Raw genomic sequence first — 16,514 nt, forward strand, 5'->3', positions numbered from 1 at the left:
ATTTTTTTCCAACAGTGAATTAGTGTACTGTACTGTATATTGCTATATAGCCCATTCTTGCAGGTTTTATACTTTAAAAGTGGCCCTTTTCATAGTATGAAACTTGTAAAAGATACACTGAAAAAAAATGGTGTAGGAATTACTTTTAAGCAATTTTCAATCAGAAATTGCTAGTAAACTTCACAAATAATAAAAAAAAGACAAGTAACGTATTGAAATAAACTCAATAAATTGATTTTTTAAGTAAAAAGACAAAGTGTGTTTTTTTGTAAAACTTAGTCCAATAATCTTTGATTTATTTACAACTTCTAAAAATAGTTTTTGAAGTATTACACATTTTTATGTGAATTTGCTTATTATATCTACTATTTATTTTTTTTGTTAAATAAATGTCACCATACAATATATATATAATATATATATATATATATATATATATATATATATATAATATATATATATATATATAATATAATAAATTCATCTCCAACTTTATATATGTATATATTTTACACATTCTTAGGTAGAATGTAAGTTTTAATACAAACCTTTTCCTAATGTTTGGGTAGTTTTTTCAACAGCAGCAGTGAAAATATTCACTGTGACATGCTGATTATGAAGCAATAATTAACGTTAAAGATGTAACACATTCACAAAGTCACAGTTTATTTCACAGTTTGCTTTAATGAGATTTTCTGTTTCTCTGGAGTATGGCTCTTCATTGCCTGTGAATAATATCTTTGTGAGATGTACAGCTCAGACTCTGACTGCACAGCTCCAGCAGAGGGCGATGATGTCACCACACAGGATTTAGCTTTTCTGTAAAGGTCAGCTTTATTAAAAAAGAATGATGAAAACTTTGCTAACTCTTCCTCCTTGTCTAACTTTCCTCCTCATCCTCCTCCTCTTCACTGTTTGGGTAGTGATTTAGATAGATTGTGGGGGTGTTGCGGCAGCTCTATCATATTTAATGGGGCATGTCTGCTCAGCCTCACAGTGCTCTGCATGATCCCTCCACCACCACCCTGCTGCTACCCTCTCTTCCCTATTCGCTGAAATCCATCTTTCTTTCAGTCTCTCATCCTCTTATTCTTTCTCGTCTTATGGGCAAATCAGATCATATGTCAGTAAAGAAAGATGCTTTTCTGCCAAACATAAGAACTGTTACTTTTATATAAGCCTTCCCAGTCTGCCTGCTGCAAGTTGATGATTGTGATTTAATGGGAAGATCTTATTCACAGCCACATTTGCATACATGCAGTGTGGCTGGTTCCACTCCAGTGCTCCTGAGGACACACGGGCTCATGTGTGCTACACCAGCCAGCCACATCGCCTTGGCAACATCTAATGGTTGTCATCTTGGTGGTGTAACTGTGATGATGGGATTAGATTACATTAGGTTATGCTGATTTCCCAGAACATAAACACACATAACACCGAAAGATGACAATCCGCTTCAGAGGGCTTTCTTGTGATGGATACCTTACATGAGTCACTGACCTAAAGGGCGATCCAGCCATTTGATACAGTGTGAGATGAGGTTTAAAGATATTTTCTTGCTTATTCATTTTTTTTCTTGTGTGAAACAGAGAAATAAATGTATGGAGTGAAATGCTTAATTCTTAAAATAATAAATACATTTATATTATTAAATAATAATAATCATTAATTATCAAATAAAAATCTATAAGGTTTTTTTTTATAAAATATAATAAATATTATACAATTATTAAAACAAAAATATGAATGTTATGAATCTTGATTGTCTAACCATTTATTATTATTAGTCATCAATTATTACCAAATACATAAAACAATATACAGAAAATAATAATATGATTTATATTATATATAAGATACCTACTATTATTCATATTGTTATATATGCTATTTTATTTGGTAATTATTTTTTAACATTAATTATCAAAAAAAAAATTGTGTATAAAATAATATTATTAAATAATATTATTTATATTATATATAAGAAAAATATTTAAATGTAATATTTAATGCATAGCATAATGAATAAATTAATAAAAACATGAATATTATAAAATTGTAAAAATATGAATATTATAAAATGAAATAATATTTCATTAATGTTGAATTAAAAAGAGAACATAAAAATAATATAATAGAGAGTAAATATTATGTTATATATAAGATAAATATGATTAGATTATTATTTTATATACTATTTTATTTGATAATAATGTCAAATAAAATAGTAAATGATTAATAATAATAATAATAATAATAATAATAAGAATATTTTTTATGTTTAATTATGAGATTATTTCTATAAAAAATACAACTAAATATCCAAAATTGGAGCAGGCCAAATGGAATAATTTAAGAATTAAACAACCCGTATTGATAGGCCACTAATCTGGACTAATCATGTCTATGGTGGTCCCTGCTCTCTATTGACTTTAGCATGTTTGTGTGTTTGTGACAGGATTTTAACCACACTAGGTTCCCAGTTTGACTTAAGGACGTTACGGGCTGTCAGAGTGCTGAGACCCCTCAAACTGGTGTCTGGAATCCCAAGTAAGTGTCTGAGAGTACAGTACATTTCAATTTAGCAGTGCCTGTTCAGAGATTAGAAATTGTAGAAAGTCATGATTATGTGATTAATGTAACCAAATCTGTTTCTCTCTTTAGGTCTTCAAGTAGTATTAAAGTCCATTATGAAGGCCATGGTTCCCCTTCTTCAGATTGGACTGCTGCTATTCTTTGCCATTGTTATGTTTGCCATCATCGGTGTCGAGTTCTACATGGGCAAATTCCACTTCACCTGCTTCAAAGTAGATACAGGTTAGTCCCTGTTTTGGAAACAAAAAAAAATTCTTTGAGAGCACCAAGGAAATAAATCTTACAGCCACAGCAGTCAGAGATATTTCAAAGCACACAATCTCAAAACAGCCCTTTGTAACACACATTCAATAGTAAAATCAGAGAGTCCTTATCAGTTTATACTGAAGATAATAACAACACTAGCCAAAAGAAACCTGCACTGGTATCATAAGATATAAACAAAATGTGAACACATAAAGTCTTTAGCTAGACAAAACCTGTTTTATATATATATATATAAGATCCTCTCAGGCTCTTTAAATATATATATATATATATTAGCATGTTAAAAAGAGACAACTCTGGAAGTTTTTTGCAGAGCTCTGTTGGGATCAGAGTTCCTCTCAGGCTCTTTCTTGTGTTTATGCAAATTTTCCACTTCTCTTTTCACTGACTGACATTTACCAACAAAACAGCTAGGGACTGAATATGAGTGAGAGAGACATGACAGATCTTTGTTGTTTTTTTTCCTTTCTCTTTATCTCTGTTTTTTCTGTCTCCTGATGAAAACATTAATTGTAGATGTTTATTAGCTTTTCATTATTTCATAGATGAGGGTCCCCCCCCACTCCCAAACAGGTTAAACAGTGCAAACCCTGCCCTTGATATTTTAAGATGGGGTTCTTTTGCAAGGGGATCATCATATTTGAGGGTTCGTTGCATCAAACAGTTTCAAAATCCCTGCTGTAATCTATTCTATTTTTTAGCTGTATTAACACCCTGATCGTGACCCAGATATCTATATAATATATCACCATGTCCCTGTTGATTCCCACCCCTAATTCCAATGAACATCTGACAGACTTTAGTACATCCTAGTGTAACACATGCACAAGTACACTGACTCTTGAATGTGAATCACTGAGTGATTTTTAAAAATCTTTTGTGACACAGAAAGAGGTAAAAAGAGAGAGGTTGTTTCTTGAAAGAGCTCGGAGAGCAAATGTTTTTCTATTGTGTCTGCACAGTACGTCTCTTGAAGATGAGAACATAAGCTCTGCTATTTCAGCAGGAGGCTGTGTTTGTGTGTGCGTGCACATGTTTGTGTATTTATGTACTATACTTCTGTGTCCATGGTGTGAGGGATCTTGACAGGTTGTTAATGTAATATGTGTGTGTGATTTAATTCAGTTCAACACAGTGCGTGTAATTAGCTCGTGTTGGTAATGAGTTTTCCAGTAAGAAGCTGAGCTGCTAACATGTGCTCAGCTGCTGCTTGCTTCACCCCTCAATCAGCAACATCAGCAGGCGATATGCCTTAGAGAGAAAGAGACTGTGTGTGTGTGTGTTTGACCAGTTTGGAGAGGGTGGGGGCATTAATTTACACTCCAGATGTGCAATGATTATTATTGTAACATACTATGTAAAGGCGTATTAATATTTATTTTTTGTTTGTTTGTGTTTGTGTGTGTGTGCAGGAGAAAAAGTTAGTGATTACCCATGTGGAAAGGACCTCCCCGCAAGAATATGTCCCAATGGAACAGTATGTGGAAACTGGACAGGACCCAACTTCGGCATCACAAATTTCGATAACATCCTCTTTGCCATCCTCACAGTCTTCCAGTGCATCACCATGGAAGGATGGACCGATGTACTATACCATGTGAGTTGCTATTTAAATTAATTTGAAAAGTTTGTGCAAGGAATAACAATAAGGACCACCACGTCATTACAAATCTTCATCATTCTCTTTCTTCTTTATACCAAACATAAAATGAGATGCGATGCTGAACATCAGATCAGGTCTTTTACATAAAACAGGTTATATGCCAAATGACAGAAAAGCATCTAAATATTCTATTAAACTTGTGCACTACGTTCAGAGTTTTTTTTTAAAGTGAACCTGTTGCTTTGGTGCCCTATAAGCCATTGACTTCTCAGGCAGCATTTGTATTCAAAGCTACGTCCTGAATATTTATTTGGACAGGCTTCTGATGCTGGATAATGATCTAATAATCTGCAACCAAAAGAGAGCTTTGGTAATAATAACACAGCAAATATTTATATACTGTACCACAATACTAATTTAGAACAATTAATTCAAGTATGATATCTCCCTAAATAGATTTATCATGTTAATGGGTGTTACAATGTGAATGTATTTGGTCTTTGAGGACTAGATCTGCTACACAGACTGCTGCAGAGCAAGTATGGACTTGCTACTGCCAGTAGATACGCAGACATGCTGCTGTGAGCATGTGAGATATGATGCATGAGAAGGCATACATAAATCTAGCAGATAGCAGATCTAAACAGGTGGTGCTGGAGGAGGTGGAGGGTTTTAGAGGAACTCTAATTGCACGCTGCAGCCAGCTTACAGCAAACATTGAACGAGACTATTTAAATATTGAGCAAACACGTTCACTGGCTGCAGAATCAGCAAAGGTCAATCAGCTTGTGCCGTGTAATAAATTATGTGATTGCTAGCAGATTACAGGTAAAGGACCTATTAGCCCATGCCATCCAACTGATAGCCAGCGGTAACTTTCAGACGGCTGTTTTTTCACTTCAGGTAAACTTTCACAGATTTGCATGTCATTTTGGAACTTGGCAGTAATCACCATCACAATGACACAAAAGATAAATCTTAGCTAGATTTTCAATACACTAAAAGTATTGAATATACTTCCCAGAAGAAAGAAATTATACAGCATTGTCAGACATTCATAGTCTTGAATATGGACGTGGAATATTGTTTGTGTAATCTCAATGGATTTTCTTTGTTTTTAAATTTTGTGTTATGTTTTAGGAACTGCTTGTCTGAGTGTTGAGCTCTGGAGACTTTCTATAAAAGTGCTAGAATCTGTGTGTGTACGCACGTGCTGATGTGAATACAAACTGGAAAAGTGGAAAGAAGTATGCTTAGTTTAACTGAAGACAGTTAAACATGCAAAATAACTTTTATGATATGCAGGGATTCCACAGCTATGGAAATCCCTACCTCAGCCATGTGTTTTTACCACAGGTCAGTCAGTCATTATAGAGACATCACGTTCAGAATAAACGCTGGCATGGACAGTTTTAGTAACACTTCCAGGGAGCGTAGTATACACCCTGCTGAGTGACAGAAAAGACAGACTGCTGTAGTTTCACCTGCTCCCCTTCTACTCACATTTTACAAATGTGTGCAGAGCGTCGGGCTGCCAGAACATGGTGTGGGGGAGCATATGCCACCCTGTTCCCACACCGCTCCCCCTCCCGCCAAAGACTCAGACGAGAATTATGCTAAGCTGAACTCAAACTGTACGCTGCCAACCTGTTTCTGTCGTGTGGAGGACTGCTGGTTATGCTGAGACCCTCTCTCTTTCTCTCACTTTGTTTACGTCTCATTTCTTCAGGGACAGTATTGTTTGTATCCATTATGTAATAACGTACACTCAAAAAACTCCAAAACCAAGTGAGCCTCATTGTTGTCTACTTCATTCTAGCATCCTAACCTTAATGGAACCTCTCAAATGAACATTTGGAATGCTAATATTAGGTTAAATAATATTTTTTAATCATACTCAACATTTTTTTCATTGACATATAAGCTTATTTGCAGGGCTCAACAGTAAGGATGTTTTCTGCTTGCTAAGATTAAGCAACTTGATTTTTCCAACACAAAAAAAATAAAAATTTATGAATAAAATAAAATATAAATATATGCTTATATACATTTATATACATTTAATTTATGTAATTTAAATTTACTAAATATAATTATGCTTTAATTTGCATTTATACTTTTTTTAATATTTCTAAATATTATTTCTACACTTCTAAATGTAAAATTATTACATTGAATTATTTTCAGTAATATTATTTTAAATATTATCCATTTGAACCTATAAAAAATACTTTTTCATTAAATGTTATATTTTCCTTGCAAAGAAAATTTTAAATTCATGTGTAAATGATACAGTTATTGTAATGATACAAGAAACTCCAAAACAGCAATAGTAAACACATTTGTTTATACACAAAATGATGGCTTACATGGCTAATTATCACTAATTAGTTTGTAATTCACAACACATTCTTACTGATACTTCAAAGATGTTCACAAGTATTGCAATTTTGACAAATCCTTATCTGTGTCAGCCAATTTTATTTGAAAAAGAAAAATTGCACATCTAAAAATTTGTAAATGTTTTTTAAATGTCAAAGAAAAACTGAAATAAATCTGTAAATTGTGCAGTTATTGTACCAAGACTGTCACAAATCTTGCAATTTGGACAAAACCTCATCTGTGTCAGTCAGTTTGATTACTTTATGTAGCAGACAAGCTGAATGAATGTTAATGAGCAGTTTCTCTACCAAGGTGCAATAAACCTTTTTCACAAGGCAGCTTTAGCAGAGCATATGTGTACACTATGTGTGAGAGTATCTTATTAGAATTGACTTGAGGGCCTCATAACCTCTCAAACTGCATTGGTGGCCCTTCAGGCATTCTACAGGGCCTTTCAAAACAACTTTTGTTCCCAGAATACTGTAAAAACGCGTCTCTGGGAGACCATAGCCAACAACATTTTATTGCCAATTTGTAACTACTGGAGCTTGCAGTTAAAACCTTCCTTTTAGCCCAGGGGCTTTCAGTCCTATTTCACAGAGACTGACTCGTTTATAAAGGAGCTCAGTGCACTTCTTAATCCCACTGCACTGACAAGCAAAGACCTATAATTGGTGACAAATAGAGAGTAAATCAATATATACAGTAGGCATGGAAAAGAATCCCCCCCCCCCCAAAAAAAATAAAATAAAATAATCAATATATCATGTTATAAGTTGCACTGTGTAAATACAGCTGGATAAAACAAAAACTGCCTGTCCGTCTTTATTTCAGGCTACAAAGCAACAAAATGTGATTATTTTAAAGGGGGTGATTCTATACCCACTGTATGTTGTTCATCATATGTCTTAGCTCTTTCCCAGAAGTCACCTGCATGAGTGCCATTTCTTAACGGCGAGCCAGAAGCAAGTTTTCTTCCATCTTTGAGATGGATAGAAAACTTCTTTTATCGTGCTTTGTTTCTTATATTATTACGGAACTGATTGTACAGATATAAATGACATATGACACATGATATATTATGTATGGAAAAAGTGAAACCAGTCTTCTGAACACTTTTTTTAAGGCCAAGTGCTAAGGAAGACATTGTGTGATATGCTGCTTTTTGAGATGTTATTTATGGTTGGAATCCAGGATGGATCATATCATGAAATAAGAATAATAGCAGCACTCCATTTCCTAGATTGCATGTCAGAGTAGCTGGATTGTGACTCACTGGATTGATGTCTTTATGGCACTGTGATGGAATGGCACAATGTAATAATGGGATTGTCTGTAATGGATTATATGCATACATTCTTTCTTTCATATCCCATATGTTCATCCAATGCAGCAAAACCATGACACTGTGATATAGATTCACATTCTATAATTCAAATACCACCTAAACACAATCGGTTGTGTCTAAATTGAAAAATATTTTCTCTACTGAGTATCACATTGTAGCTCAATAAATGACAGACAGGCAGAGGGCCAGAGGTTAGTGTAAGTTTCTCAACCTAAGGAGCTCCACTGGTACATTATCCCCACCCATAATGAGCTCCGGCTCCAAAAAAGCCAGTGGGGGCGGATTCCTTGGCTAATGACATGGCAGTCCTCATTTCATGCCTGTTAATTTTATTACGCTCTCGCTGTGCTAGAGATTAATCGCTTTCTGCTTAATTACCACTGCTGTGTCATGCTTCTGGTCAGATGCTGTGTGGTGGAGCAACTACCTGTTGGAGAGATGTTGCTGTTGTTAAGGATTTTTTTTTTTTTTTAATTTATAGTAAAATTTATACACATTTACTTTTAATATTTTTAAAATTGTATTTTTATACAATTTACAAATTTTATTTTAAAGCCCTAACCCTAACCCTATTTTTTATTATTATTATTTTTTTTTTTAATTGTATTTTAAAATGACAAATGTTCAGGTTTTTGTTTATGTCTATTTTTTGTCACTTTGGCTGTACTGGAATGCAGAATACATATTTCAGTTGTGTTTTAGAATGATAAATACATTTACAATCACAGTTTGGTTATTATTAATTAAGATTTGATATAATTGTTTATATAATTGTGTCAGTTGTTTTAAGACTTTCTAGTCTCACGGAAGTCACGATTTTTGCTCATTCTCAACTACCTACTTAGAAAAGTGAAGTCCCATTTGAATTTGGACTTTTAACTTTGTTAAAAAATTAAAGGAGTTACAGTAGGCCTGTAGGAGTGAAAGGAGATTTGTATGAACATGGCAGCACCCAGAAAGATATACAGTTAAAATTAAATATTCCATTTTAAGCAAAAAAAAAAACTCAATCTACAAAAAAATTAAATAAAAATTAAAAAAAAACATAATAAATTACGTATGGTAACCCTCGTTCACAAAAAGAAATGAAAAACAAGAACTTTATATTCATAATCGTACACCTGCAGTACGAATACTTGCATTGCATAACATCATAGAAGATAGCTAACTGTAGCGTTGACATTTTATTTCCTTACATGTATGTTATCCCTTGAGCATTGAGCAATGGGACACCTTTTTATTCAGAAGAAGTAGGAAAAACCCACTTCCGACTTTGAATGCAGCTCAGTGTTAAACAGGCAGAAACTAGATTGGTTTTTCTGCAATCACTGCTCCTGAAAATTGGATTTTTCAACAAAACAATGCTTGTGGAAGGTCTCGTTTAATTCCTGAAATAATTATGAGGTGCCTCTTTGTGGTGATTTTAAATTATTCTTATCTTAATGTTGTTCTACCTACAGCATCTTTAATTATTGTAAAACCTACCTTCAGTTCAAGCATTTGTAACATTAACTTATCTATAAAACAGTCAACTTCCACTGGGCCATGATGAGATGTCATTGCTGCCCAAGATGAGACATTATGTGTTCTGTACCCCTGTGAGACTATCAGTTAATTGTTATGTTACACTAAAATATATAGTCAGTCAGCAGCTGTCATGCTATTCTAGTAGCCTGTGTGTGTGTGTGTGTGTGTGTGTGTGTGTGTCTGTGTGTGTGTGTGTGTGTGTGTCTGTCGGTGTAATCAGTGTTTTTGGTCTTGTTACTGCAGGCTGAGTCACCAGGCCTCTGTGCACCTTGACCCTGTCAGCCGGACGTCCTGGGCTGTCAGACCCATCCCTGAGCTCATTAAACATCTTTAAAAATAGCCCGTTGTGAGCAGGATGGAGTACAGTCATATTTGGATGCGTGCAGTATTGACTCTATTCAGGGTATAATCAGTGTTGATAGATTGAGTAGAAGATGTATGTTTGCGTGCTGTGTTTTAAGGAGGTGTTACAAAAGCATTTAAGGATGGAGCAGTGAAACAGATTAAGGGAGATATGATTTGTTTGCTTTTTAGACCTGCTTGGCTGCTTTTCCTCCCTGTTGCTGTTTGTTAAGTAGCTTTGGACTATGAACATATGTTGTTTTTGGCCTATCTCAGATATGCTTCATCTAGCAGAAATGATTGACTTCTATTTGCAAAATTGCCTTGGCTGAAGTTTAAATATTAGTTTAAAATCCAGTGATGTCTCTTTCACAACTGTTTCATGACCTTGAGGATTTGCTATGTCTGATTTCTCTGCAGAACTTCACTTTAACCAGACGAGACATCTGTCAAGGGCAGATGCTTTTGTTTGCCACATGGGCTGCTGGTAAAGATCTGTCACCATTGTTTGAAACAGAAAACTAAAGCATTAGAGTGGAGCGCACCTAACTAGACTATTCTTTTTCCTTTTTCTTTCCTGGTAGTATAGTGAATAAATAAAACAATGCAGTGCAAGTACATACCATAATGTACCTCAAAATTTGATTGCATAGTATGTGATAAATTATTTATTCTGGTTTGTTCTTGTACATAATGTCTTTTCTGTTTATTCTGTTTGTAGATACTAAGCCACTTGTATTCTGTCTTTGTAACTCTCTGCATTGATGAACTGTTTTGACATTCCTGAGAAATGTAATTCCCTAAGTAGTTCCTTCTTCAGTACAAGTGAGTATAGGCTGGCTCATCTGGGTACTGAGCATTAACTAAGGGACTGTTTCACACAAGGTTCCCATCCTCCCTCATGGGAGCTTATACCTCACTGTTGCTTAATTAGGAGTGAAATGACTGAGTGTAGGTCTCAAAAGCAGCAGCCTGCAGAAATACTGCAAGAACCTGATGATGTGGAGAAAGAGTATGTATCCTATAGCCACAAAATACATTTTACATCTGGTCATTCTTTTCTTTAATGAAAAGCAGGATTGATTGTCCTTCTAATAGCTTGCTTCTTTACCTGCTGCTGATGATGCAAGTTTTTTTGTACAAACACACATATTAGGACACAAAATCAACATATGATGTCCGTGAAGGGTCTTATGTGGACAAGAGTACAAGGATTACTAGTGGGATTCAAAGCAGCAAAAATTATTACAAATTATTAATTGAATGATATGTGGTTTGTTGAGTAGCTTGCATTATTTACATATTCAAATATTTATTACATTTTTTTTTTTTGATATTTTATAATTATTCATTTATATTTCCTGCCTCGGATACAAAGAAAAAGCATTTTAAAATATCTATAAATGTATTTTAGACATTTGCAAAAACAAAAACAAAAAAATTAGCAAAAACTTACTGGGTTAGATTTTTGTTCAGTGAATAGAATAAAATGATTCTAATCAAATTGTCAAAAAAATAATTCAAAAACTAAGCTCTTGAATTTAAATCTTTATACCACTTTTAAGAGTGAGATGAAGGTAAAACTGACTAGAAGTAGCACCTCATTGGTGCATAAGACAGCTGTAGGAGAGAGTCAGCTCCAGTGAGAAGTTTAACCCATGAGAAACATTACCTTTAAAGGTGCTGTATGTAGGATTGACACCGAGTGGTTGAACTAGGTATTGCAGTCCAAATTCAAAATATTGGAAAGAGTTTTTTTTTACCCGGCCCCTCCTCCTCAGACTTAAAGTGCACACAGGTTGCCAGATTGATGACACAAACAGGAATGAGCGCACTTGACGATGAATGAAATGAAATGCGCTGTATTTTCCGCCAAACTGGCAACCCGGGGTACCGAAATACAACTTGGTAAACTGGTAGTGGGCGGGTTTCACAAACCCAAAACAAATACCGACATTCTGGCCTGGAACGCACAGTTTTCAAAGGAGAATAACTTACTGTAGCATTGTTTTTCAGATAAACAAGTATGTTAACTTAGCATGTTTCTTAAATATCTGCAAATAAATTATGGTATTTTAATGCTTTAGTAGAGTCAAAATCTTACACACAGCAACTTTAACTCTGGCCCCCATCCGTCTGTCTTCAGCTGGAGTTGTAGCATCTGCTGTAAAAGTCTCCATAATTCCAAATGTCTTTTTAACTGTCCTATACTGATATGGTAGTTCACCCAGTAACTGAGATGATGCCATTTATTCACCCTCATGCTGTTATACCAGTATGATATCCTTTCTTCTGTTAAATACAAAAGATTTAATAATTTTGAAAATTGTGTATTGGGAATTAATGCTTTCAGGTTGCAAAAGCATTACAAAGTGGTCCATACCAGTCATGTACCATATTCCAAAATTTTGAATGTAAAGACTTTTGTGAGGAACAAACTGAAATTAAATTCATTATTCACTAATAAGAAGATTTTAATATAGTCGTGTGTACCAGTTATACAGTATTTTTACAGTTATACAGCATACTTTAAGTACACATTGCATACGTGTAACTCAAAAAAACTTCATGAACAATAACATTGCAATCCTTCAAAAAAATAAAAATAAAATACTGACAAAAAAATAAAATTTAAATGAATAAACAATATTACGTTTTAAAATTAATAATCTGTAACTTGAAAGATAATTTTTAATGTGTAACTCAAAAATACTCTTCAACAGTACTTACTGTATCTGTTTACACACAGGCCAATGATGCCTCGGGGAACACCTGGAACTGGCTGTACTTCATCCCTCTCATCATCATTGGCTCCTTCTTTATGCTTAACCTTGTCCTGGGAGTCTTATCAGGGTATGTATGCATTTGTTTTTTTTCTCTCTGTTCTCTTTTGTTTATTGTTAAAATCTAGTTTTGCAATAAATATTACTGTACTTTTGTATTCTAGAAATGCCAGCCATTTCACATTAATATTATTGTGATTTATTTGATATAATCACACAAAAATCACACTTCTGTTTTATTACTTTATTTATTTGTGTTAGGTAATGTTTATTGAACACCATGTGATAATCCATTCCTTTTATATACCCTAGGTGAAAAGCATCTCTTATACTTGATCGTTTTCAGACTTAAAAATTCTAAATATTATTGTTTTAGAAATCCTGCCCTTGGTGTTGTCATTTCAATGAAACATCACAATGAAAAAGACAGGCACATTGTTGTACCTTAAAAAAATGTTATGATCTGAAGGCTGTGAACAAACAGTAATTTACATTAATTTACATTACATTCACCAGATTTATATTTTATGTGTACATAATGTGGAATTCATTTGACTTTATTACTTTTAAATACTTTATATTGACATATTTCAGTATCTATGTTAATAGAATGGCATCTACGTCATCATCATCTTAGTCATCTTCATCATATTCATCATCTTTGTTATCTTACATAGTTTGGTATGTACACACTGGTGTAATGATTATTTTAGCATATCTTGATGATGTTGCATTTTCAGCATGTGAGAGCCAGTAAGATACTAACCCTGCATGGTCCAGATTGTTAGCTCCAAATAAAAATAAACCACACAAAGAAAATGTAACTCAACTAAAATAAAAATACAAAGATTTATTTTTATATATAGACAGATTACTTGCATAGAGGTTCCTCACAGTCAGTTGGCCCTTGTCTGAAAGATGGCTTCATAGAGTCTGCATTCAGAGCCATCTTGGCTACCTTCAACATCCTCTTTGAGATCATCCTCACGTTTATTCCTTTCCTCTTGTGTCAGTGTCTTTGACCTACTGAGCAACTGTGGTGCTGCTGTGATTGGCTTGCTTTTTTCATTTTCTAAAGTGAAGCATTTCACGGGACTGTTGTTCAGCCTGTGTTCATTTGGGCGGGGGGACACCCATGATCTAAACTGACCCAGAGGAGAGGCCGATAGAGGCCCTTATAAATAAAAAAGTAAAATATCTTCTATTTGTTAGGTTAGGTTTAGGGTTAGGTTTATACATAGTTTCTGTGTCATGAATGTTTATTTCTAAATCAAATTTGTTCTGTAAAGAATTCTGAATGTACAGTATGCTACTTAAAATAATTGTTCCATAATGTAAAAAGTGCATTTTTGTCTTTGGTCTCAGGGAGTTTGCCAAAGAAAGAGAGCGAGTGGAGAAGAGGCAGGAATTCTTGAAGCTTCGCAGACAGCAGCAGATTGAGAGAGAGCTCACTGGCTACCTGGAATGGATATGCAAAGCAGGTATGTCTACACTCTACTGCATTCCTTCTTTTGAATTCTTTTGATTTACATCTGAATCTGACTATTTTTTTTTAAATGTTATACCTACATTTACTGGGATTTACTTAATATAATCAATGTCACAATCATGGGCCTCTTCAAACCATATGACAATTCTCAGTATTTATTTATTTATTTCTTTATTTTTCAGAGAATGGTGCAATATGGATTGTGTATAGATTTTGTGCCAAAAAAGTGTACTTTTTTATTTTTTTTGGTGTTGTTGCATTGGACTTGAACATGAACAAGCTTTACATATTTACAAAAACATCTTTTTTATACTGTATAATGGTTTTACTGACACTCTTGCTGATATTTATTCATTACAGAGGAGGTGCTGTTGGCAGAAGAGGATCAGAACGCTGAGGAGAAATCCCCTCTGGATGGTGCGTGGTACAGGAAGAAACAGAACAACTCAGGTGAAAAGAGGGCTAGAGTGCCTGAGGCTGGTTTACCATAGTATGCTATGATAAACCAGGCCCTCATATGTAACCACGATTTTGCACTGTTGTGGGGCAAAATGGCTTTTGGGTATCTGTGCTGTTTAAAATGGGATCTTTTCACCTGGGCTTAGTTATCTAGAAAAGTGAATATCTAGATAACTATCTAGATATACCCCCCACCCCCATGGGGTGTTATTGTATTGTTTGTGGCACATTTGTTACTAGGTATAAAGGTCTGGTACCTTGGGTTAAGATTGTTTGAAGGATGACTTGCTAACATTGCTGCTGAAGAACTACTGCACTACTACTTTCAATAAATTCTTCTCCCCACAAGAACTCTGGTCAAGCTTACTTATTTTACGTATTAGAAAAATGTAATCGTTGGTGAGCCACTCAAACGACTTTGGGGTTAATATTTCTCTAAGTTCTGTCATAATATGTGTGTGTGTGTGTGTGTGTGTGTGTTTGTGCACATATTTTGTTTTCAGTCCTGAAAAGAACGAAGAGCAGGAAGGGTAGGAATGACCTCATCAGTGCTGAAGAGGGAGAGGAACATTTCACGGACATCTCCTCTGTTGGTAAGCCTTGACTTTTGACCTTCAGGTCATCAGGTGACTTAAAAGCAGTTAAGCTTGAGTAGATACATTCTTCTATGTGAAATTTAAAAGGCTGATAAACTTGAACACTTATGTGTCTTAGCCTAACTCTATGATGAATAACAAACGCAACGCCACTGATCTGAATAAAATACCGTTCATATTCTTGTCTGTATTATGCATTGTTACATTAAAGATGAAGTTACAGTAGTAGCTCTGTGATCAGAGTTTGAATATCTTCACTTGTGTTTTGAATGTATTTCTCATCTTTCTAGCGCCACCTGGATCGGCTTTTGCCCGAGCTAGCCTGAAGAGCGGTAAGAACGATAGCTCCTCATATTTCCGGCGAAAAGAAAAGAGGATACGCTTTTTCATTCGGCGGATGGTGAAGGCACAAAGTTTCTACTGGATCGTTCTGTGTTTGGTGGGATTGAACACAATGTGTGTGGCCATTGTCCATTACGACCAGCCAGAGTGGCTCACCAAGGCCCTGTGTAAGCAAAGCAAATACAACATTTATTCATATACTGTGTCAAAACTTTTGAATTTTTGGGCTATTTAGTTTGGCTATTTATCATGTCATTGGACTGGTTTTTCATGCAGCATGACTTATAAACATGAAAGATTTAAGACAGACATTTTAACAGCGTCTCATTTCAGTTTCTCAAACATAAAACTACTTGATCAATTTAATTAATTTCTGTTTGTAGTTCAAAGTAGTTGAATCTGTCAGTTTCAGTGAATAAATTAAAAACCGAAGATGACAAAAGGCTGAAAAATATTGATATATTTTTTCTTTTAGCTGTGTTGTCCAGCTCTACCTTGTAAGAGCATTAGTTTTGAAGGTTTGTGTGGGAAGAGCTTGGGTGTTGACAGATAACCTAATCTCTCCTTTCATTTCTACGGGCTGTTAGACCTGGCAGAGTTTGTATTCCTGGGTCTGTTTCTGACAGAGATGACTCTGAAGATGTATGGCCTGGGGCCCAGAAACTACTTTCACTCCTCGTTCAATTGTTTTGACTTTGGGGTGAGTCACAGCACAAATGATTCAGACGGGGCTGTGCGGTTGCGTCCAGTCAGTCATTATCAGCCACTGTGATACTTGTAT

General features: G+C 34.8%; 1 protein-coding gene across 1 annotated transcript in view; it reads left to right on the plus strand.

Moving 5' to 3' along the window:
* The first annotated feature begins 2,407 nt into the window (after window positions 1-2,407).
* LOC122144815 (voltage-dependent N-type calcium channel subunit alpha-1B-like) overlaps window positions 2,408-16,514 on the plus strand; it is a 37,903-nt gene continuing 23,796 nt past the window's right edge. Inside the window, exons 1-9 of the mRNA XM_042755983.1 lie at window positions 2,408-2,550; window positions 2,665-2,817; window positions 4,275-4,459; window positions 12,814-12,917; window positions 14,213-14,328; window positions 14,697-14,753; window positions 15,299-15,388; window positions 15,682-15,900; window positions 16,321-16,433. Coding sequence (XP_042611917.1) covers window positions 2,691-2,817; window positions 4,275-4,459; window positions 12,814-12,917; window positions 14,213-14,328; window positions 14,697-14,753; window positions 15,299-15,388; window positions 15,682-15,900; window positions 16,321-16,433 — 1,011 coding nt within the window. The 5' untranslated portion in view covers window positions 2,408-2,550; window positions 2,665-2,690. The remainder of the gene's footprint in view (window positions 2,551-2,664; window positions 2,818-4,274; window positions 4,460-12,813; window positions 12,918-14,212; window positions 14,329-14,696; window positions 14,754-15,298; window positions 15,389-15,681; window positions 15,901-16,320; window positions 16,434-16,514) is intronic.

This window comes from Cyprinus carpio, unplaced genomic scaffold (assembly GCF_018340385.1).
Source record: "Cyprinus carpio isolate SPL01 unplaced genomic scaffold, ASM1834038v1 S000006762, whole genome shotgun sequence".
Classification (NCBI taxonomy): domain Eukaryota; kingdom Metazoa; phylum Chordata; class Actinopteri; order Cypriniformes; family Cyprinidae; genus Cyprinus; species Cyprinus carpio.